General features: G+C 50.5%; 1 protein-coding gene across 4 annotated transcripts; it reads right to left on the bottom strand.

The window, feature by feature from the left end:
• Positions 1 to 11283: 11283 nt before the first annotated feature.
• FAM110A (family with sequence similarity 110 member A) lies at positions 11284 to 22974 on the bottom strand. 4 transcript variants are annotated; one of them, XM_043480088.1, is made up of 2 exons: positions 22721 to 22974; positions 11284 to 12736 (listed from the first exon to the last, which is right to left on the bottom strand). In XM_043480088.1, the coding sequence occupies exon 2, from the start codon at positions 12697 to 12699 to the stop codon at positions 11812 to 11814; it is 888 nt and encodes a 295-aa protein (XP_043336023.1). In that variant the 5' UTR covers positions 12700 to 12736; positions 22721 to 22974; the 3' UTR covers positions 11284 to 11811. The 4 variants fall into 4 exon arrangements, with proteins under 4 accessions (XP_043336023.1, XP_043336021.1, XP_043336024.1 ...); XM_043480086.1 differs by having other exon boundaries at positions 11284 to 12795; positions 22721 to 22973; XM_043480089.1 differs by lacking the exon at positions 22721 to 22974 and adding an exon at positions 16078 to 17054.
• Between the last annotated feature and the right edge of the window lie 358 nt (positions 22975 to 23332).

Consider the following 23332-nt stretch of genomic DNA (forward strand, 5'->3'; position numbering starts at 1 on the left):
TTCTGCCCATTTTTCTTGGGTTGTTTTTTTTGTTGTTGTTGGTTATATAAGCTGTTTGTATATTTTAGCGATTAAGCCCTTGTCTGATGCATCATTTGCAAATATTTTCTCCCATTCTGTAGGTGGCCTTTTCATATTTTTTAATAGCTTCTTTTGCTGTGCCAATGTTTATAAGTTTGATTAGGTCATACATGTTTATGGCCTTGGGAGACTGACCTAAGAAAACATTGGTAGGATCTAATGTCAGAGAAAGTTTTGCCTATATGATAGGCATTATTAATAGCCCATTTTACAAGTTAAGAAATGTAGGCTCAGAGAGACTAAATTACTTATCCAGGTCGCACAGCTGATAACAAGCAGAACCATAATCTGAACCCTAAAATGGTCAACTGTTAGAGCTAAAAGGACCCCCAAAGCATATCTAAAGCATGAGATCAATTAGCAAATGGGGAAACTGAGGCCCACATGAAGGAAAATGTTGGGGATGTGCATTTGTACATTTCAGAACTCCCAACAATAGTTCCATGTACCTGAGCTCACTGGCCACCTGGAGAACAGCAATCCTGCTCCCATTTCACAGATTGGACCCTGCAGCTCAGCAAAGGGTTGTCCCTTGGCCAGAGTCCTACAGCCAGTGAGCAGTAGAGCCAGGATTCTAGGCACTGTCCCTCCCTGCCGGGCTCTCAGATTCAGATGTGGCTCTTCTGCCCTTGGGCCCTGCTCTGTTGTGGGGAGGAGGATGCTACCTCTCTCCTGGTCACTGGGCCTGGCCCAGTGGGGAAACTGCCCAAGCTTGCTGGCCTGGGAGCTGAGGGTATTCAGTGGACACCCAGAAGCTGGCTGTCTAGGGGACCAGTGCCCAGACGAAGGAGGGATTGGCAGAGGAGCTGGTATTTCCTAGGAGATGAGGGGCTGGGCCTGGCAGGGCGTCCAGCTTCTGCCTGATGCTGCCTACCTGTTGGGACCAGGGTTCAAGGCCTGTCTTCTCTCTGGACCCCAGTTTCTCCAGCTGTAGATGAGGAGGTTGGACTCAACAGTTGCCAAGGAACTCTTTAGTTCTAATGCTGTAGGATTCTAGGATGTCTGTATTAGTCACCTGTTGCTGAGTAAAACATTATCACAAACTTAGTGACTGAAAACCACCATCTGAGTTACTATGGATCAGGCTCTGGGTGCGGCACAGCTGGGTTGTGTGTTCAAGGTCTCACCAGGCTGAATCAAGCTCTTAGCTGGGCTGCGTTCCTTTGGGGAGGTTCGGGGTCTTCTTCCAAGCTCATTCAGGTGATCCACAGAATCCAGTACCTTGGAGTTGCTGGCCTGAGGTACACGTTACCTTGCTGGCTATTGGCTGGGAGTCACTCTCAGCTCCTAGAGGCCACCTCAGGTCCCGGCCATCCTTCATATCTCTTTCCCTCACCTCCCATGTCCAATGCTTCCCCTCTGGCTCCACCTTCAGAGTAGACCCAGAATCGGACACTCCTCACCCTCCACCACCTCAACCCCGGTCAGCTAGCTCCTGCATCTCCCACCAGGACCATTGCAGCAGCCGCCTCACTGGCCTCCCTGCTCTCTGCCTAATAGCCCATTCTCCATTTAGCAATCCAGGGGGCGGTTGTTAAAATACAAGCTCAATCCTGTCCCAGCTCTTGTTCAGAACCCTCCTGCGGCTTCTCAAAGTAAAAGCCAATGCCCTCACCATGACTTCAGGGCCGGACAGCATCCAGCCCTGTCACACACTGACCTCACCTCCTAGGCAGGCCTCTCCTGTGCACTCAGTCTAATCCTGCCACGTTGGCCTCCATGCTATTCTGCTGACACCCGATCCCCCAATTCCCTCTGCCTAGAACACTCTTCCCCACAGACACTCCCCTTGCCTCTGTCTGGCCTCTGCTGAAACGTCACCTGGTAGGTGAAGCCTGCTCTCACCACCCTATTTAGGAGCACAGTCCTCCCTTCTAATAAAATTACACATATACTTCCTACTAGGCCCAGCAACTCCACTCCCAGGTATTTACCCAAGAAAAGGGAAAATACGTATGCACACAGAGTTGTACATGAATGTCCATAGCGGGTTTATCTGTAATAGCCAAAAAGTGGAAACCACCACCCAGATGACCATCAACAGGTTGGATAAATAAACAACACAGAGAGCCATACCATGGGATGCAATTGAAAGGAACCAACACACAACAGCATGCATGAATCATGAATGTATTATGCTGCGTGAAAGAAGGCAGATTTCACTTGTAGGAACTCCAGAAAAGACAAATTCAATCCACAGTGGAGGGAGACTGATCAGCAGCTCTCTAGATGGGTCGTGGGGTGGGAGCAAGAAATTGACTACAAAGGTACACGTGGGAACTTCACAGGATGCATGGAAATGTCCATACCTTGTCTGGAGTGGTGGGTAAGCAGATGTATACAACTTCAACTCATTGAACCATACACCTGAAATGGGTTGATTTTATTGTACATCATTTCTACATCCCTGGAGAAGGAAATGGCAACCCACTCCAGTATTCTTATCTGAGAATTCCATGGACAGAGGAGCCTGGTGGGCTATAGTCCATGGGGTCACAAAGAGTCAGACACGACTAAGCAACTAACACAATTCTACATCAGTAAAAATGGAAAAACCTGAGAGCCCCACTCCCTTTGCCTGCTTCTTCTTCCTCCACAGAACTCTCACTCCCTGGTAGGTATTACCTGTCCCCACACCAGAGGGCATGAGGTTTTTACTTGGTTTGTTCCATAGTGGCTCAGTGGTAAAGAATTCGCCTGCCAATGCAGGAGATGCAGGTGTGATCCCTCGATAGGGAAATAGCAACCCACTCCAGTATTCTCGCCTGGAAAATCCCATGGACAAAGAAGCCTGGCAGGCTGCAGTCCATGGGGTCACAAGAGAGTTGGACATGGCTAAGCACACACGCACACTGCTGTTTCTTTAGTGCCCAGGAGAGGATTTGGCACATGTTGTTATTGTTGTTGTTGTTTAGCCACTAAGTCATGCCCAACTCTTGGCCAACCCCAAACCCACCAGGCTTCTCTGTCCATGGGATTCTCCAGGCAAGAATACTGGAGTGGGTTGCCATTTCCTTCTCCAATTTGGCACATAGTAGGTGCTTAATGAATATTGGGTGTATGGATGAATTCAGTCCCTAAAGGCTCAGAGCTAGTTAATGGAGATGGTTGTTTTGGTGTCCACACACCCACCTAGAGGTTGCAAGACAAGCCCCAGACCAGCCAGGCCTGTGGGACTGTGGGAAGAGTTATCATTCCACTGGGGGCTGCGTCATCACTCAGGCACTTGGATGATGCCATTAACAGAGATGTGTCATGCCCACCACCAGGCGGTCCTGCCCAGAACCTGATGCCTATTGGTTGGGGTTACCTGTGGGTGCTGTGTCTGTGGAAACCAAAATATTACCGTAGAGGGTGGAACCACAAAACCAAGCTGGGCAGAGCCAGAATTTGGCCCCTGGCTGCCTGCCCCAGGGGAGGTGGGGAGCCGACTGGGCCTGCAAACCTGATGTCTGTCTGTCTGTCTCTTTCAGGTTTCTTGCCATCTACTATGTGTTACTTTATTTTAAATTTATTTTTGTTTTTTTATGCATAGATAATACATTCACAAGATTCAACATTCAAACAGTACAAAGAGGAGGAAGTGAGTTTCCCCCTCACTGCTGGCTCCAGCCAGCCAGTATCCACAGGCCACCAGGGTGTCAGGTTCCCTGTGGAGCTCTCCAGGGAGACTGAAGGCCTGTACAAGAGGGTTTGGGAGCATGGTCTCACACCTTGCTCTACTCACAGAACCAGGTGCCCTGCCAGTCCACACCAGTGTCTGCAGGCCATTTTTCTAGTGCTGTGTGTACTGGTGGTGCAAGGCTAAACTGAGCTGAGTTAACCACTTCTCATTAATGGACATTTTCAATTGTTTGCTATTACAAACCATGGCGTGATAAATACCTATAGCTTTTGTATGGGGTGTTTTTACATTTAAGTAATACTTTTATGTTTAAGGTATTTTTACAGTAAGCCCACCTGATGCAACTCATTGAAAACCTGATGCTGGGAAGGATTGAAGGCAGGAGGAGACGGGGACAGCAAAGGATGAGATAGTTGGATCCATCAGCAACTCAATGGACATGAATTTGAGCAAACTCCAGGAGATGGCAAAGGACAGGGAAGCCTGGGGTGCTGCAGTCCATGGGGTTGTAAGGAGTCAGACACTATTAAGCAACTAAACAACAACAACAACATTAAGCTCACATTTAAACAGCAAGACAATAACATACTAAACATTTTTGAGGTCTCATTTTTCATGAGAACCCAGACGCTTTGGGCCTGCCGAACTCCCTTTCTCAGGGAGGAGGCAAGGCTGGGCTACACCTGTGTCTCACCAGTAACTGCACTAGGTCCTGGCTATGTAAGCTCCAATGAGACAGCTGTCCTCTCTGAGGCTTTGTGTTCCCCCTGGTAATGCAGCTACCCTGCAGAGTGAAATTAGACACAGACCAAGGAAGAGGTTTGCAAGCTGCAGAGGCTGCAGGCATGTAGGGGATTAAGGGATTTACCTTGCCAACGGACACTCATAAAGGAGAGGGGAGTAGGGAGGGAAGTGGGGGGCATCCAACCAGCCCAGTTTGCCCTTAAGAACCTCCCAGGGCTGCCTGACCCAGCTGTCAGGAGGCCTGATTCCAGCCCAACGCCAGGCTGGCAGGCTCCAGACAGAGCCCCCTGGCTCCAGCTGAATGCCACAGTGAGGGTAGGGGGCCAACCCTGGGGGCTGGGCTAGGCTATTTTCATCCCCAGGAAAGCCAGCGAGAGGGCCCCAGCTCCCTTCCTCCCCAACAGGCCCTAACCCTCCAGAGCCTGGAGTCTTCCTTTCCAAACCCAGAACCAACCTAGAGGCCACAAATACCTCACAGCACAGCTAGGGAAACCAGGAACCAAAAGGTGAATGGTTTGTCTAGCTCACCCAGCTGGGGGCTTAAAGCCAGACCTCCTAATATTCAGGAGTCGGTTCTTTCCAGCATGCTATTCACTCATTCGTTTTCACTCATTCCTTCATCCAACAAATGGTTATGCGATACCACCTGTTCCCCAGGGGATGCGGACTGGGCCTAGACAAAGCAAACCCCCCTGCCCCATGGAACTGCATTCTAGTGAGAGACACACACAAGAAACAAAATGTGGCCTTTGTTTACTGTAAGTGGTGATGGGAGGTGGGCGGCAGGAATATTTTTCTAGCAAGAAAAATAAACCAGGGTAGAGAACTAATGGTTATTGGAGGCTGATGGTTTAGCAGGGAAGACAGTGAGTGGGTGGGTCAGAGAAGGCCTCTCTGAGAAGGTGCCATGTGGGCATAGACCTGAATGAAGAGAGGGAGTGAGTCATGTGACTATCTGGGGTAGGATAGATACTGGCAGTGGAAATAGCAAGTACAAAGGCCCTGAGGTAGAAATGTGTCTAGTGTGTTTCTGGAATATCAAGGAAGCAACAGGCTGTGTCGGAGTAGATAAGGGGGAGGAGGAGGAGGAACAGGGATCCTGGTCATGAGGGCTTGTAGAATACTGTTAGACCTTTGGTGTTTTTTGTTGTTGTTGTTGTTTTTCTTTTTCAGGATGCCTGGCAAGATAGACCCTCACATTGTTCAAAGGCTCTGATAGCCTCACACAGTCAGGCCCTTATGTTTCAGGTTCAGCCTCACCAATCCTCTTTGTTCCAAAAATCTACTCCTCCCACCACAGGACGTTTGCACAGGCTCTTCAGTCTGGAATCCTTTTCCACTCCTAGGCCCACCTCTGCTGGTTAACTTCTACTTATCTTTCACATCTTAACTCAGATATCTCAGGCTTCCCAGACCTCCTTGGTCAGGTCAAGAACCTCTCCTTCCTTTAGGATCTAATCTTAGATATCATAAAATTACTGAGATGATCAAATAGTATCTAGACTGTCTCCCAAGGGAGGTATTTGGTTCATTTTGTTTGCTACAATCTCTCCAGGGTGTGCCTAGGACTTGGTATGCAGTAGACTCAAATAAATATATATTGTATGAATGAACACATGAATGGAACAAGCACTTAAAAAGACCATAGCATGTCATTCAGTTTTATCCAATTTACAGAGCTCAGAGAGGTGAGGCAACTTGACTAAGATCAGACAGCAGGTGGTAGCACCAAAAAATCCAAGTTTTTCTGATTTCAAAGCTGGGAAATTTCCCCCAATACTTCACCTACCACACACACACACGTGTGTGTATGTACGTTAGTTGCTCAGTCATATCCAACTCTTTGCGACCCCATGAACTGTAGCCTGCTGGGCTCCTCTGTCCATGGACTTCTCCAGGAAAGAATACTGGAGTGGGTTGCCCTTCCCTTCCCCAGGGGGTCTTCCCAACCCAATGATCGAACCCAGGTCTCCTGCATTACAGGCAGATTCTTTACTGTCTGAGCCACCAGGAAGCCCATCCAGCACACATAGGCTGTGATACACTGAAAACTGACTGCAAAAATTCCTCCATGCCTGTACTCATACCCTTTGCAATATGACTAAGAGATGGAGTCTATTTCTCTACCACTTAAATCTGACTTGACTGTGTCAATTTGGTCAATGCAACATTAGTAATCATGACCCAATAAGAGGCTTTAAAGAACACTTGTGCAATGGAGCTGAACACAAAACCTTAAGATCACCATGTGAATGAGCCCACGCTAGCCTCATGGAGGTGAACTGAAGCACCCTAGTAAACAGCTTGCCAACTGCCAGATATGTGAGCAAGGCCCTCCAAGACGACCCAGCCCCAGCTGACTGCAGGTATGTGAGTGAGCCTAAGTAAGATCAGAACTACCCAGCTGAGCCAAACCAGATTTCCAATTCACAGAATCATGAACTAATAATTTGTTGTTTAGGGTCTAGGATGTCCTGTTACCCAGGAAAGGCTTACTGATACATACACCTAGTGAACACACACTGTCAATGTCTATACACACAAGTACATGCATATAAATGCACACAGATGAACTTTCATGGCAAGTCTGCTGGCACCCACATAAGCACTCACATGCCCCTACAGGTCCCTCTCTCACACACACACACACACACACACACAAACACACACATACCCACAGAGCCATCACCTAACCCCACACACAATCTCCTGGCTGCCAATGTAATGTAATGCATAGTGTAAATGCCAATCTGGGAACAGATGGGTCGACACTGCCCAAACTCTATGTTGCTGGCACTGCCCAGTAGAGTTCCAAGGTGAATAGAAACAGACTTTGGTTGAATGGGTAAATGAATAAAGCCAAGGGCACAGGACAAGCCAGAGGCTGGCAGCAGTGAGTAGACATGCTGTAGGAGTTCCTGTGGATAAATGCAGAGGCCTTTTATTCCTCTTAGAGACCCACGTGAGCAGGGACAGAGTGGATGCTCACAAGTGCTTATCTTACAAATTGTATTTGTACTTAAAATTGCATTTAAAAAAAATTGGTTCCATTGTTGTTTTTAAAGGGGTGTGAGGATTGTTATAAAGCTCTTGAAGGGTTTCAGGAAGAAAATTGGAACCAAGAAATTATCCTCTATGTGTAACTATGGGGAAATTGAAGATGTCCGAGAATCAAATATGAGTAAGGAGGAAAGTAAGTGAGTGGAAAACAAAGCAGGTAATAACTCCAGGAAGACCAGAGTTTCACAAAAAAAGGAAATCTAACTGTAATACGCAACTTGGCAAGGAAATATTTATATGGTCACAATATAACAATATTAATTAATCATTTAATGAAAAATTGTGATAAATGTTGATTTTGAAAGAAAAGTGGGTGAGAAAAGTTGTCTTCCTTGATAATAATAACTACAAAAAGAAACAGTTTTGACCACTTACTGGGTGATGTGCCTTATTCTAGGCATTTCACATGCTGAATCCTCATAATAGCCCAATATCTTCAATATTCTTATTACTCATTTTACAAATGAGGAAACTGAGGCACAAGGTAGTTAAGTCTTAAGGTAGCTAAGTCTAAGTTAAGAGGACTTGCCAGGTCATCTGACCAGTAAAGGAAAGAGCTAGAATTCAAACACAGACAGGCTGCAGAAGCCACACTCTGGGAACATCAAACCTAAAAGTCAACATTTGCCTAAAATTAATCAAGAAAATGGCAGGAAAAGAATGCTACTTAGAAATATGGAGGAAAATGTCAGAAGAAATAGTTTAAAAAGTTGAATGTGTTTACTTTGGGGAGCAGGGCTGGGAGTGGGAAGGGAAGGGCAAGGGAATGTTGTTTTCAGTAATATTTAATTTATATAGACACATAGATACATCCATGACGTGGGGACAAGAACTGACTGGGAAGGAATGTGAGGGAATTGTTCATGGCTCTGTGTTCTGACTGGGGTTTGGGGTACATTATGTACTTGTCTAAATTCGGCAAATGGTACTTTTAAGATCTATGCATTTCACTGTATATAAATTTTACCTCCCACCCCCAAGAACTAACCATAAACAGATAGTTAATATGAAACTCTAGCTGATGATATACATGTTGAAGTGTCTTTGAGGAGAAGGGTACTGACGCTTCAGTTTACTTTGAAAAGTTTCAAAAAAAACCAATTGTCTTACTGGATGGATAGAAGAATGGATAGATGTCTGATAGAGCAAATATAGCAAAATATTAACAACTATGCATCTAGTAGGTGATACATGTATTCACTGAATAATTCTATCAACTTTTAAGTTTGAACATTTTAATAAAATTTGGGGGGGAATATATAAATGTATCATCTGAAAAATAATATTAAATTTTTTAAAAACCTGGATGGGGCTTCTGTCTTGGGCCAGGGTGGATCTGCAGACTCCCCTGGACACCAGGTGTCAGGCAGGATTGGGGGGTCTCCTCCCCCTGAACCCCTTCAGCAACTCATTAGCAAAGGCAGAACCATTTCATCAGGGCAGGGACAATACCCTCTCACTATATCCCTTCCTCTGTCAAGATAAACTGAGGTCCTGCAGGTGGGGACGGGTACTTTCCCAGAGGGCCCATCACACCTTCATGACAGAAGTAAGCAGCCAGGTTGCCAGTCTCCCAAGCCCAAGTGTGTATAATTAGCGGGTGAGAAATAGATCAGGGAGCAAATCTCATCTTTGCCTAATTAGGGGCTAGGCAGCTGGGGCCAGTCTGGCCTGGGGAAGCTGCTATGGAGGCCAGGCAGCCCCAGGGGACAAGGCAGCAGCTGCAGGCCCTCACAGGGGCTGAAACACAGCGGCTGCCAATCACTGCCCCTCACACTCCAACTGGAGGCGAAACAATAGAGGGCCTGTTTCTGTGGATCCCCAAGGCTTGGTAGGCTGTGGGTAAGGGGATGGCAGAAGCCGCTAGCCTCTCCTTCCACAGAATCCTGGCCAAGGGGAACCCCTGTCAGAGAAGTCAAGGCTCAACCTGGCTCACCTTCCTCATTTCCAAGAATCCCTCCCTGCTCTCTTGCATCAGACCCTCCCAATGCCCCTCTCGGTTTCCCCCATCGCAGCTCCTAGGAACAGCTTTGGTCTTAGGGGAGAAGTCCCTGAATGCATCTGTTCCACCTTATATGACTAGTTTCTGCTTAGTGGCTCCTTCCCTGCCCTGAGACCTGGTGGGGCCCATGACTGTCTTGCCAACTGCTGGACATCCAGTAGGTGTTCAATAGTGACTAGGAGGAAAGGCTGCCAGGATGAGGAAGAGAGGTGAGGCATGTGTCAGAAGAATCGAGGAGCCAGAGAGCCAGTGACTGGGATGCCTAGGAGGCTAGGGTGTGCCCCTAGGCTGGAGTGCAGACCCACTCTGTGACAGCCCATAAGCCACTACCCCTCCCTGCTCTAAAACAAGAGGTGATCTTCTCAGGTGACCCTCAAAAAGTCACCTTGAGAATTCAGTGACAGGTTTAGTATGAATGGTCTGAGTCCAGGACTCCAGGAACAAGGGGTCTTCCAGATCATCACCAGCAGTCCTGTGACCCAAACCTTAATTTCTTTGCATGTAAAACACAACCAATGCTCCCTCCTTGTGTTTCTAGAGAACTGATAGCTCACGGCAAGGGACAACCATTAGCACAGAATTCAGGCTGAGTTGCCTTTGAGGTAAAGGTTTTGACACCTCAAAAGACACCACCTCTGCAGAGCTGACACAGATTATCCCCCAACCCCATCACTACTTTAACACGGGGACAAGGGGGCCCGGGTCCTGCATTGCCAAACCTGCTAGGAGCCTATAGCAGGTCATCCCAGGCCTGTGCCTCAGCCTCCTGATCTGTATCATGAAGGGTGAACTCCATCCTCAAGAATTTGAACACCATCCTCTTCTACAACCTGATTTCCCCTTATTTCCCCAAATGGCTCAAGCCCAGTCAAGTCCCCTAGGGACTGGTGGTGGACTGTAAGACAGACAGCTGGACTGAGCTGGATGTTTGTCAACAGCCCAACGGAAATCTCCTCTTTATGCTTAAAATAAAACCTACATCAAACCTGTCACCAAGGGCCCCCATCAGAGCTTCCTGTTTCTGAGTGCTACAGCCCAGGCAGCCTGCAGGAGAGGAAGCGCCACCCAGCCCTGCCCCCCTCCCTCGGGAAAGCAGGGATGCAGAGCCCATCCAGGTTCTCATCCTTTGTGTGCCTGGCCCTAGTTGCTTCATCAGCCAAGGGTGGGTTCTCCTAGCAGGTAACTAACCTGGAGGGAGACAGGAAGAAGCCGAGATCTCAAAGCCCAGTGCCAGCCACCTCCTTCCCTTTCCCCAAGCCCAAATAAGACCATGCTGCCAACTCATCCACCAAGGCCCAAAGAGGGAGACTGGCCTGACCAGGGTCACTCAGAGTTAGAGGCAAGGCCACTCATTTTTTTCTATCCATCTCAAGTCCTGCTTCCTCTAAGAATTCCACTTCCAATCTATGGACTGTGTGACCTCAAGTTCAGGGCTTGCCCTCTCTGAGCTTTCTGCCCCCTTGGGAACTGGGCTGGGATGGGAAAGGGCACATCACTTAAGGTTGGGGAGGGTCCATATACCTGTCAACCTTTCCCTGCAGGTCCTTTTCCCAGTCCTCTATCCCAAATTCCATGAAGAAGGCCCATCAGCAAGCCTCCCAGAGGGGTCTTGAGGATGCCCTGTGAGGCTAGTCTCAGGCCAGGCCAGACACTGAACTCATGTTCCCCCAGATCCTGGGGTGGATAATCACTGACTTTTGAAGGCACCATCCCAAGACTTCCCACCCTTTCCCCTTGTGAACACAGAAGAATCTGATGACCCAGCCTTTGAAAACCAAGCATTTGTGTTTATTAACTAAAAGGAGGGAAGTCAGAGCAGTGCAGACTCCTACCAGTCCCTTCTGTAGTCCACCCACCTAGGCCCAGGCTGCCAAGGCCACTCTTCCCTGCCCCACCCCAGAGTGAGTTCCCAGGTAACCAAGGCCCACAGGCTAAAGAAGAGGAAGTCAGTAAAGGACAGAGGCCAAGGAAGGAAGAAAGAAACAGAGCTGCTGGGTAGACAGTTCTGGTGAGATCCCCTGGCCCCCCACTCTCAGTGGGGAGGGTTAAGTGCCCCAAATCCAAACCCACAAGCAGGGGACATTCATGTCAAAACCCTACATGTGAGGGCCAAGCAGTGGTCCAAGGTCAAGAGCCAACTCTCTCCAGGTCAGTCCTTGCCAGATGGGTGCTCTGAGCCTTTGCCTCCACAGCAAGTTCACACAAGGCAGCAGCCTTGGGTCTGCTCCAAGCCAGGGAATGGATGCAGGAGAGGTCAAGAGGCCAACAGCCTCTCTAAGATCCCGACTCCAGTGGACACCTAGCCTTCAGCTGCTGGAGTCTCCCGCGCCTGCCGCAACCCATACAGCCATTTGATTACGCGGGCGTTGCGCTCTACCACTGACACGCCATAGGGGACACGCTCCCGAGCCCGCTCCTCGATGGTCACAGAGCTGCGGCGGGAGCAGCCCCCCTCGGAGCTGGCTGGCCCAGCACTGGGCCCCGCCAGCGACACGATGTCTGAGCTGGCCCGTGCTAGGTGGGCCACACCCAATCCCCGCGCCTCCTCCGGGTCCAGGCCACAGAAGTTAAAGAATCGCTCCAGGTCAGCTGCTGCCCGTGAGAAGCGCTCACTCAGGTCCGACTTGGAGCGTTGCAAACCTGGGGGCCGGACTGGGCTAGAGGCGGCGGCAGGGCCTGGCGATGGGCAGGGCTGGACAGGTGACGCCGGCAGGGGCAGGACATCCACTCGTCGGACCGCAGCAATACTTGGTGGTGGGCGTGGGGGCGTGGCCGGGGGAGGCTGCCTGGCCCCCTCAGCCCGTCCGGGGGTACGGCTGGCCTCGGCAGGGGACACAGGACTATCACACAAGTTGATGAGGCTGCTAAGGATGTCCAAGTCCAACTGGGGCCGGCGGCCGGGGCCAGGCAGGGCTCGGCGGCTAGGTGTGAGCACGGTGCGGCGAGTTCCCGGGCTGAAGAGGGGTTGTTTGCACAGCAGGGGCTGCACAGGCTCCTGACGAGTGTTGGCCACGTGTAGGCTCTTGACGTACTTGGCCTTGTCGGCCTCCAGGCGTTCGACAGCACTAGGTTTCCGGGCTCCACCGTCCGCTGGACGCCGTAGCAGGTAGCCAGGAACCTTGGTCCGTAGGCGGATAGGTAGAGCAGGGGTGTCCCGGGCTCCCGGAGTCAGCGTGTCCACTGGCATGGCTGTTACATTCCCCAAGGGCTTCTGTCTGAGGAGACTGGAGAAATGAGAAGACAGAGATCCAAGCAGAAAGCTGGCAGCTGGACTCCACAACGGCTGCAGGGGTGGAAAGAAAGCGGCAGAGCCCACTCAGACAAAGGCTCAGCAAAGACCAAGAGACCGAAGACGCCTTCCCTATTAAAAGGTAAAAGCCACGCCTCTGATTCACAGGGAGCCAATCAGCAGGCAGAAGGCCGGGGCCTGTGGCCCCACCCACTCCCCCTCCTTCGAGCAGGGCCCAGCCCAGCTGAAGCAGAAAGAAAAAAGGTACCGAAGAAGACAGACAGGGGCTGCCTGGGCATAAAGGATGGGGATGGCATATTTTAAAGGAAGCAAAGTAGGCTCCAGGCTGGCTGCTGGATATCAGCCAGCTCAACCTCAGTGGATCCTCTTCTCAACTCCATTTTGCACTTGGGGAAACTGAAGCCCAGGCAGGCAAGCTTGAGGAAGCTAATTCAACAAGTTGGTGGCTGTCCCTTGCCTCCCTTGTCCCCCTGCTGCGCAGGGGTCTTGGGGTTGAGTGGCCAAGAGAAAGGGCTCCAACCCCACACCCCACCTGGAATGCCCACAGGAAGCCTGGAACCACCTCCACCCCACACCTAGGCAGGAAGCTGCCCTGTGCCATCCACCCGCCTGGACATGCCAGGCCCCAGGCATGGCAGCAGAGCTTGTGGGAGGAGGAGCACAGAAAGTCCCTACCCCACCCCTGCCCCAGTGGAGTCCAGACACCCATTAGCTTCCAGTATGAAATTCCAATGCCAGGCCCACGGTGATCCATGGATGCCTGTCAGGTGGAAACATCAGCCTTGAGCTATGCGGCCCCAAGAGAAGCTGGAAATGCCCAAGATCACAGCCCTGCTCAGGAGTATCCAGCCGACTCTGCATCTGCCAACAGCAGTAGTATGGACACCCTTAGGCAGGAGGGCCTACATCTGGAGGCACAAGTCTCCACATGATCACCTAAGCATCAGGGCTAGTACCCTGGCCGTCAGGCCACCCCTGTCCCTTTTTCCAAAGAAGAAGGGCTAGAGTCCCAAAGCACTCCCCAAAGCCCCCTGGAGATGGGCTGGAAGAAAACCCATAGACCAAGTCCTGAACCTTTTCCTGTGTAAAATGGGGAAAAGGGACTCCATCAAGATGATCTTCAAGAGGACCTTCAGGCCATCTAAACCAGTATTATCTATTTCAATAGCCACTAGCCACATATGGCTACTCAGCCTTAACTTTAAATTTACAGCAAATATAATTCAGTTCCTGATCACATTGGCCACATTTTAAGTGCTCAATAGTCATATGTGGCCAGTGGTCACTCTACTAGACAGCACAGATTGGAACATTTCCATCTGCAGCAGAAAGCTATACTGGACAGCCCCACCTCGACATCCAGAATGCCATAAGGGAAGAGTCTGGACTGGGGAGGGGAGAGAGGAATCAGTCTTCTAGGCATCTGACATCATCCTCTCCTGTAATCTCAAAACAAGTCTGTGATACAGGTCTCTGTCATCCCATTTTCACAGATAGAGAAACTGAGACTCAAAGAAGTTGCCAACCTAGGTTCCAGAGCCAGTAAATAAGAAACAAAGTCATATGAAGCCTAATTCACTCGTCTAAAAAAAGAGTAGTTTTACTCATTATTATTCACATTTCCCTAAAACAGCTGGGGGGGGGAGGGCAAGGGAGGGTCTGGTTTGTTCCCCTATCTCAGTTTCAAGATATTACTCTTTACACGTAACCAACAGTCAATGGATTTTTACTAAGATGAAATACTTGTGAGGGCCAAATATAAGTATGGAGACCAGGAAAAAACTAGAGAGGGGGCACACCCACCCTACTGCAAGCATATGGTTCAAGATGGTAGGTATAGAATGGTCTAGGAAGTTGGGAAACCAGAGTGCATGGAAACTCTAGATTGTTAGTCTATTTGATAATAATAATATTAAAAACTGCACAGACAGGGCAAGCAAAATGCCTGCAAACATATCTGAGCCCCTCCCCTCCCACCCCAGTTTGAGACTTCTGCAACCAAGGCAAGTTGACAACAGAAACTTGGGGGGTGTTGGCCCAGAGCCAGAGCTGCTCCAGAGGTAGAAGGGATGAAGCAGGTGGGAGAAGAAAGCTGCCCCACTCAGGACCAACCCCCAAGGAGACCTCAGGAGGGAAGGGTCACCAGAAAGGTAGCCATGCCAAGCCCTGTCAAGGTAGGTAGGCTCTGCCCCACCCCCCGGCCGCCACCTCCCAAACCAGTCCAACCCGTTGGTGGCATGAGTTCCCTCCCGGGCACCATCGGGGAAACAGAGGGAGGAAGGAGGTCAGATGGGCAGGGCTAGGGCATAAGTTCTGCGACCCCCACCGCCAACCAGCTCGGGCTTCCACCGCCTCCAGCGGACCAGGCGCCCCAGGGGCTCTTCTGGCCGGACCAGGGCAGATTCTAGGAGCCAAGCTTGGCTATGGGGCCGCTGGCCAGATCGCCCGGAACTCGCCCACTCGCCCGCTGTGCGCCTTTCGCAAGCAGCTGCACCTCTTTCAGACTTGGGGTTTCCTTATCCGTGAAATGCTGTTAAAAATAGACCTTCCTCATCCTTCAGGTCACCGTGAGGATGGAGAGAGAAAAAACAAGTCGAGCACTTTCGTTCACTGCATGAACTGAGCTCCTTGTTTCTGTTACGAATTGGACCCAACTCCTGAGACCGCTCCTCTCGCAGGGGTCTCTAAGCCTTCTCCAGAAGGGTCTGTCTGAGCCTAAGCCGCGGACAAAGGAGGTTAATCCGTGAACAAGACTCATTCCACAGGCGGGTGAAGCCCAAAGTGCTGCGGCTCCTGCGAGTTGAAGCCAGGGTCCCGGTCCCCAGGTGGGGCTCGTGCCCTCTCTGAGGCCTCCTCTCATCACCCAACGCCCCACCCACGGATCTCAAACACCCACAAACGACCCCAAATACGCCGGCCCCAGGCCCTTCTCCTTGGCATCCTCGGGCACGTAGCCTCACCACGCTCCCTCCCCAGCAACTTCCCGGGCATTAGCTTCAGGAGGCCTCGGTGGGGGTCCGTGGGGGAGCCCGGATCCCCGGTCTAGCTTCTGCCCTTGCCCTTCCTAGCCGAGGGCAATCTTGGGGACTCCTAGCGGCGGAGGAGGCCCAGAGCCCGGCGGCACGCTGTGTGACTCTAGTCTTCCAGCCGCCCCTCTCCGAGTTCTTAAATGAGGGAGCAGACGGCACGATCCCTGCAGCCTCGTCCAGGCCTGAAGGTGAGTTTCGGCCCGGTCCCCGCCCACCAGAGGAGGAGGGAGAGGTGCCCGGGCAGCTCCGACCCCGGCCGGGCGCCCAGGCTCCGGCCCGCACGTACCTGACTGCGTCCTGACCGGCGCTCTGCGCTCTCCAGCCCGGCCCACCTGGGCTCAGGTAACACAACGTTTGCGCAACTTCCGGCGGCCGGCCCCGAGCAAGTGAACCCGCCGGCCCAGGAGTTACTCGAAAAGGGAGAAGGAAAGCCAGGCAGCGGGCCGGAACTGAGCCCGGGCTTGCTGTCCGCCAACTCGGCGCCGGGACCCGGTCTCAGGCGCCCTGCCTACCCCAGGAAGCCCTTCCGCGAGCGGGGCCCGCCCATCCCCAGCTGCCCTGGCCCACACGTGGGGCCCAGAAGGGCAAGGGCACCCATCTTGCAGATGGAAAAACTGAGTCCCCCTTGTCACTGCCACAACGACCACCAGTTAATATATTAACTTTTCCTGGTGTTAATTAACCCATTTTAATCTTCCCAACAATCCCTATGGAGGGAACTCTACTATTATCCCCATTTGACTAATGGAAAACTGAGGCTGGGACAGGTTGAGTCAGTTGCCAAAATCACCCTGTAGAGTCCAACTTGGGCTCTTTCTCCTCAGACCAAACCTTAATTAACACCACCCCCCTTTCTGGCTGTGTGTCCCTGAGTAGGTTGCTGAACCTCTCTGGTCTTCCATTCTGTCTAAAGGAGAGTCCCAGGTTCCAGGCCAGGTCAGTGTGAGTTCTTAGAGCTTGAGAGTGCCTACTGAAGCTTTGAGCAAGCTGTAAACATTAGTAATTGACAGCAATAATAGCAATAATAATAACTAGAATTTCAGATTGCCAGACACGGTCCTTGTTTAAATCTCTATACTACCCTGAGTGGGAGGAGCTATTCCCCATTTTACAGATGAAGACAGTAGTAGCCCTGCCAGAAGGAACCCCTGGGAGGGAGGTGACTGTCTCTTCTGCCACCAAGCTCTATTACATCACTTAAGGTGGCACATTCGAGACACCAGTCTTCACTGGGATCCTGAGGTCCAAAGAAGGAAGTGTGCACTGGCCTCAAACATGAGCCCCAAGGAAGTGAAAGAGGACCCAGTTCCATGTCTGTGCCTGGTGGGGGCTGCACCAGCATTGGGGTGGGGGGCACAAGGGGACAGGAACTGATTCAAGGGACAACTCTCTTCCACCTGGGAGTGAATCAGCTCTGAGACCTCTTCCAGCCCCTGGGTCCTGATTTTAGGAGGATAAGGGAAGTGACAAGACCATCACTGTCCACAGCAGACTGCTGGGTGCCTGCCTAACCCTCTACTAAGGCAACAGTGGGGAAGGTAGCCACGCTCAGTTAGGCTCTAGCAGTAGTAAAAGCAAGGCAATGATGACAAGTTTTATAAAACAGGCTAAGAACTTCTCCAAGTGCTTTCTTTGTACCTGGCATTTGTTCTAAGCTCTTTCTAGGTATTAACTCATTTATTAATCCTCACACGTACACTGTAAGGTAGGTACTACTATTATGACCATTTTACAGTTGAGAAAACCAAGGCGTGGAGAGTGAGGCCACATGTCTGAGGTCACATGGCTAATAAATGGCAGAGCCAGAACCTGAGCCCAGGTCTGGGTCTGGGGGGCAGGGGTGTGGAGGAGACAGTCCCCAGTCTCCTGCTAGTTTTTGGCCACTCACCAGGGGACTCCTAGGGAATCTCTAGCCTCCCCCTCTGGGCCCCAGAGAGAGAAGTCAACTTGGCTATGGTTCTGGACCTGTTTCCTCAGCTATGAGGGCAGAAATGGCAATGTTTCCCCAGCAGAAATCAGATGTCATCACAGCTCTGCTTAAATCACCCCAGCCCCAGCCCCTGAGACTCCCTATCGCCTGAGAACAAACTCCAAACTCTCCACTTGGCCCTCCTCTCAGTCCTCCTCCTCTCCCACCTCCTCTCCAGCCTTCCCTGCTCCAGCCTCTGAGTCCTCCCTGCTGTTCCTGAGCACACCAAGGTTTCTCCTGCCTCAGGGCCTCTGCACCATCCTTTCTCTGCCTGGAACCTTCCATTTTCACTTCCTCAGAGAGGTTTCCCTGACCACACTGGGGCTCCTGCCAACTCTCTTACCCAGTTAGTTCCCTTCCAAGCATTCATCGCACCCTGTCGTTTTAGATATTCACTACCACCTGAAAGTCCCTTGAACAGCATGGAGATCAAACCAGTCAATCTTAAGGGAAATCAACCCTGAATACTCATTGGAAGGACTGATGCTGACGTTGAAGCTCCAGTATTTTGGTCATCTGATGCAAACAGCCAACTCACTGGAAAAGTCCCTGATGCTGGGAAAGACAGAAGGCAGAAGAAGAAGGTGTCCGAGGATGAGATGGCTGGATGGCATCATCAGTGCAATGGACATGAACTTGGGCAAACTTTGGGAGATGGTGAGGGACAGCAAGACCTGGCGTGCTGCAGTCCATGGGGTCACAAAGAATCAGACACGACTGGGTGACTGAACATCAACAACCACCTGTTTCCTATCTCTCCCATGGGCTAAGAACTCCATCCTCCAGGGACAAAGCACAAAAGGGGACGACACAGACCAAGTGGCCAGGTCACCTGAAAAACCAAGCCTCAGCACCAAGCCTCCTCCCAACCCCCTACTCTGCCCAGGCCTTCCTCCACCAGTCCCACTCCTGCTCCAGCCTCCAGGAGCCCCTGCTCAAGCTGGGCTCCAGACATTTCTAGCTGAATCCTGTTTTCCCTCCTAAGATGCCACATCCAAGTCTCTGCACACACCGGGTCCACCGCTGGCAGTGCCTTTTCCCACTCCCTCTCCCTGGCCACCCCTGTAGCCTGGATTCTAGGACTAGCCTGAGTGAGTTCAAATCTCAGCTCCACCAGTGATCAGCTATGAAACTTGGATAAGTTACTTAACTTCTCCGTGCCTTGGTTTCCCCAACTGTAAAACGGGATCCCTAACAGTGCCTCCCTCCCAGCATGAGGCCCGTGCTTGACAAATGCCACCAAAATGTGAGCTGTGATAACTCTTCAACCAAACAGATGCTCCAGTGCCCAGATGCTCCTCTGTGAGGCCTTCATCAGCCCAGACAGAATGTTGACCACTTCTCTCAGAGGTTACAAATCTAAGAATGCAGTCACTTGAATAGCTCTTTCTCCAAAGAAAGTACCCAAGTGGCCAGTAAGCACAAGAAAAGATGCTCAGCATCACTTATGATTAGGGAAATGCAAATCAAACCGGAATGAGATACCATACCACACCCATAAGATAGCCATTATCAGACAAACAAAAACAGAAAATAATAAATGTGGATGGAGAATGAGGCAAAATTAGAAACCTTGTGCACTGTTGGGGACATAAAATGGTACAGCCACTATGGAAAGAGTATGGCAGTTAAGCAAAAATTTTTAATAGACCTACTATGGAATCCAGCAAACCGACTTCAGGTATATGACCAAAAGAATTAAAGGCAGGGACTTGAAGAGACACTTGTACATCAGTGTTTATAGCAGCATTATTTGCAATAGCCAAAAGGTGCAAACAACCCAAGTGTCCACTGACAAATACTCAAAATGCAGGGTACAGTACACACAGATAGTGGAATGCCATTTAGCCTTAAAAAGGAAGGAAATTCTGACACATGCTCTACAACATGGATGAATCTTGAAGTCATTATGCTAAGTGAAATAAGCCAGTCACAAAAGAACAAATACTGCCTGATTCCACTTATATGAGGTTCCTCAAGTAATCAGATTCATAGAGGCAGAAAGAAGAACGGTGACCGCCAGGGGCGGGAGAAAGAAGAGAAAGAGGAGTTACTATTCACTGGGTATGGAGTTCCCATTAGCAATGGTTGCACAACACTGCGAATGAACGTAATGCAACTAGACTGTATACTTAAAAATGATTAAAAAGGTAAACTGCATTTTATTAATGCACACATTTTAAAAAAAAGAATAAGAAGGTTTAGAGTCTGAAGCCAGACTCCTTGGATTCCAATTCCAGCTCTAGGTGCAAGTTACTAAACATCTCTTGTGCTCAGTTTCCCTTCATAAGGAGGAAATAACAGCAGTAACTACCTTACATCATAGAACTGACAGAATTGAAGGAGTTCATACTTGTAAAGTACTTAGCACACAGTAAGGGATCAAGAGGTGTCAGTGATTTCTGTTCTTTGCTGAGGGCGCAGGAGGTGTGGTTTCTGATGTTTATCATTTTTATGACATTGTGCACTTCCACCTCACCCCTCCCTTCCACCTGCTTCTCCTTTTCTTTAGCAGAAGTCCAGCCCAGACTTGGGTGAAGACAGAGAGGCCCTCTCCTGCCCCAGAGGGATCCAGGAAGGCTCCAGGCAGCAGAGACTGCCAGCCAGTAGGACAGCCCAGCTCCACTTCAGCACAGCTGTCAGGGTCAGAGACACCCAGCTAGGCATCCTCCAGGCCCACGCCAGGCCCCACACTATTTCTGGAGTTTTCCCAGACGCTCATGCCCTGGCCTGCCTGGAGTCAGCCTTGCCCAGGGCAACCTTGCACAAACCTCAGGAAGGGAGAGGTAAACAGGCTGCAGAAAGGGTGTGGGTGCAGTTGCCTAAGGCAGCAGTCTCCTCTTTGGCCCACCAACCTCACACCTCCATCAACTCAGTCCTCTGGGCCTCAGGTCTGCACCCGAGCTTGCCAAATGAGGACAAAGGGACCTGCAGTGGAGACTAAGAGAGATACTGCACACAAAGCCTTCGGGAAGGGCCTGGCACACAGGATGAGGAAGGTGGAGTTGGGACAGACCCACAACCAAGCCCACTTCCTGTCCTGGACTGCCCTCTGCTTGGGCCGAAGCTCACCATCATGGCTTCTTTTCTCGGCCCAGAGATGTCAAGAACCTTGCCCAAAGTCACAAGAAAGTTAATGACAGATCATAGACAGGGCAGTGGTCTCATGATTAGATAAATAATCTATAATACATATATATATTTTTTTTTTCAACCAGGTGATACATGTGCATGGCTTAAAATTCATAAGCTATAAAGGAAATTAAAAAAAGAAAAACACCTCCCTCCACTCCTATCCCCAGCCACCCAGTTCCCCTCCCTGCAAGAATCATTATGATCAGGTAGTTGTATGTCCTTCCAGGGAGATTTCAAGCACATACAAGCAATAATGGACATATATTCTATTTTTTTTATACATAGCAACATGTTCTGTGCATTATTTTCATCTTACTCTTTCACTGAATAATATATATTGTTCTTAATAACATGTGTTATTAGCATGTTATTAATTAGAATGTTATTAATAAACTTAATAATATATGTTGTACTACATAAAGAGCCCATCAGTCCCTACCGATGGCCACTGAGCGTGTATCTAGTCTCTATTAAAAACCACACTGTGGCCTCACAGCACCTAGATCATTCTGCCCAGAAGTGGGACAGCTAGGTCAGGGGGATGCATGTGTAATTGTGACAGAGATGGGGGACTGTGATCCATGGAGTTGATCTCCCACCAGCAGAACATACAACAAATGATCAGTAAATGTTAGCGTTAGTCATTTTGATTCCTAGGGCTTTGGGCACCCCTCAGTTTCACACTGGAGGCGATTACCTCATTTACCTCACCCTAGCCCCTCCCTGCATCACATTCCAGTCCGGGAAGATAATAAACTCACTAATAGTGAAATTATAGGACACTGGATGGGGTAAATGCTACTGAGAAAAACAAAATAGACAAGGCAGAGCATATGAAGTGAGTAAATATTTGTTGAAAGAATGAACACTTGTTTTCTTTCTGAATTTCCAAAGCTCCTCTTCCTTTAAAGCCAGGAGACTGGTTTGGAGGATAGACGATAAATAATTCCCCTTGAAGAGATTCTGGACTCCCAGATGATACAATTCTGAGTGTCTAGGATTCTAAGACGGAAGCCAGACAGATTGGGAACCAGCCCCAGAGTTCCCAAGTCTGACCATGTGGTTTTGGGCAAAGGGGCCTAACTTCTTAGAACCTCAATTTGCCCATCTACAAAAGGAAACCAATAGCAACCAGCAGGTGGGGAGGGGGTTCCCCAGGAGGCAAGGCCTGGTGTAGGTCAGATGCTCTACCAGGAGGGGTCCCAGGCCCAGGACCAACTCCAGAGTCTCTGGTGCCTAGTGTCTTTGGCTGAGGGCTGTGCCTACCCTTTTGCCCAGAGTAGATTCCCAAGAGTCCTACAGCAATTCCAGCTGCCCACCTGGCACCTAGCTCAGAAATGTCAGGCCTGCCTGAGCCACCTGTATCTTCTGAGAGAGCGAGCTCTATAATTCAGAGCCCTGCAAGCAGAAGGATCTCAGGTGAGCCCTAAGTCCACCCCTGGCTTTCTGGAGAAATGAAGACAGATGGTGAGGAGAAGACCCCAGGCCGATGCTGGGGAGAGGCAGCCTGGAGGGGATGCAGCCAGGGCTCTCATGTTCCTGTTGATAAGAGGCTAAGAAAGCGACCACCAGTTACCCGTCCGGGTCTCTCAAGGCAAATCTAGATCTATTACACTAGAGACTGCAAGATGGAGCAGAAAGATCTGAGTCAGATTCTCTGCCAGACTTCGTCTTTTGAGCCTCAGCGTTCTCATCTGTGAAATGGGGTACCACCACCTGTCCGCAGGTAGGACTCGGAGAGAACACACACCGCAGGGGTGAATACAGCCCCCCTTAGACCCGGATTCGCGCCCCGGACCACCCGTGCCCTCACAAGGAGCCTCACCTAGGCGAGTCCCGCTCCTCCAGTGCGGGTCTTGAGGAGGCTGACAGCTCGGACCCAGTCAGGCGCGGAATGGCCGCACCCAACACAGCTCGGGAGGCCCAAGCCCCACGTGAGGACCCGCGGAGGCTTCTTCCGAGCTGTGCTCCGCACCCGAGATAAGCCGGGGAACCTGACTGTCCCAAGGACCCAGCCAGAGCGAAGGTCTGGGGGCACTGAGGGGAAGCGAAAGTCCCGGGGAGCAGGAGGAAGGGGAAATGAGCGCGTCGCTTCACCCCCCTCCCCGACACCAGAATGGTTTGCCCCGGACATCCTGATTGGTTTCTCGCTTCCGTTCGAACTCCGCGCCGCCCGCGTTGCCAGGCAACGGCTTAGCTTCGGCGTGGGAGAGCCAGGTCTTCGTAGTCCCTCCTCGCCCCTTACCTGCCCGGTGGTCTCGGGTTCTTTGGGCAGCCGCTTTAGGTTAAGCGGCTAATTCTTTCTCTTGCTCACCCGGGACTTAGCTGATTCCTAGTCCTGACTTCAGCTGACAGGCTATGTGAACCAGTGCAAGCCGGTTTCTCTCTCTGTTTCCCTAACTGCGCAATGCTGAGCAAGTTAGTGTGAAGATGGGCA

This window comes from Cervus canadensis, chromosome 10 (assembly GCF_019320065.1).
Source record: "Cervus canadensis isolate Bull #8, Minnesota chromosome 10, ASM1932006v1, whole genome shotgun sequence".
In the NCBI taxonomy this organism is placed as follows: Eukaryota; Metazoa; Chordata; class Mammalia; order Artiodactyla; family Cervidae; genus Cervus; species Cervus canadensis.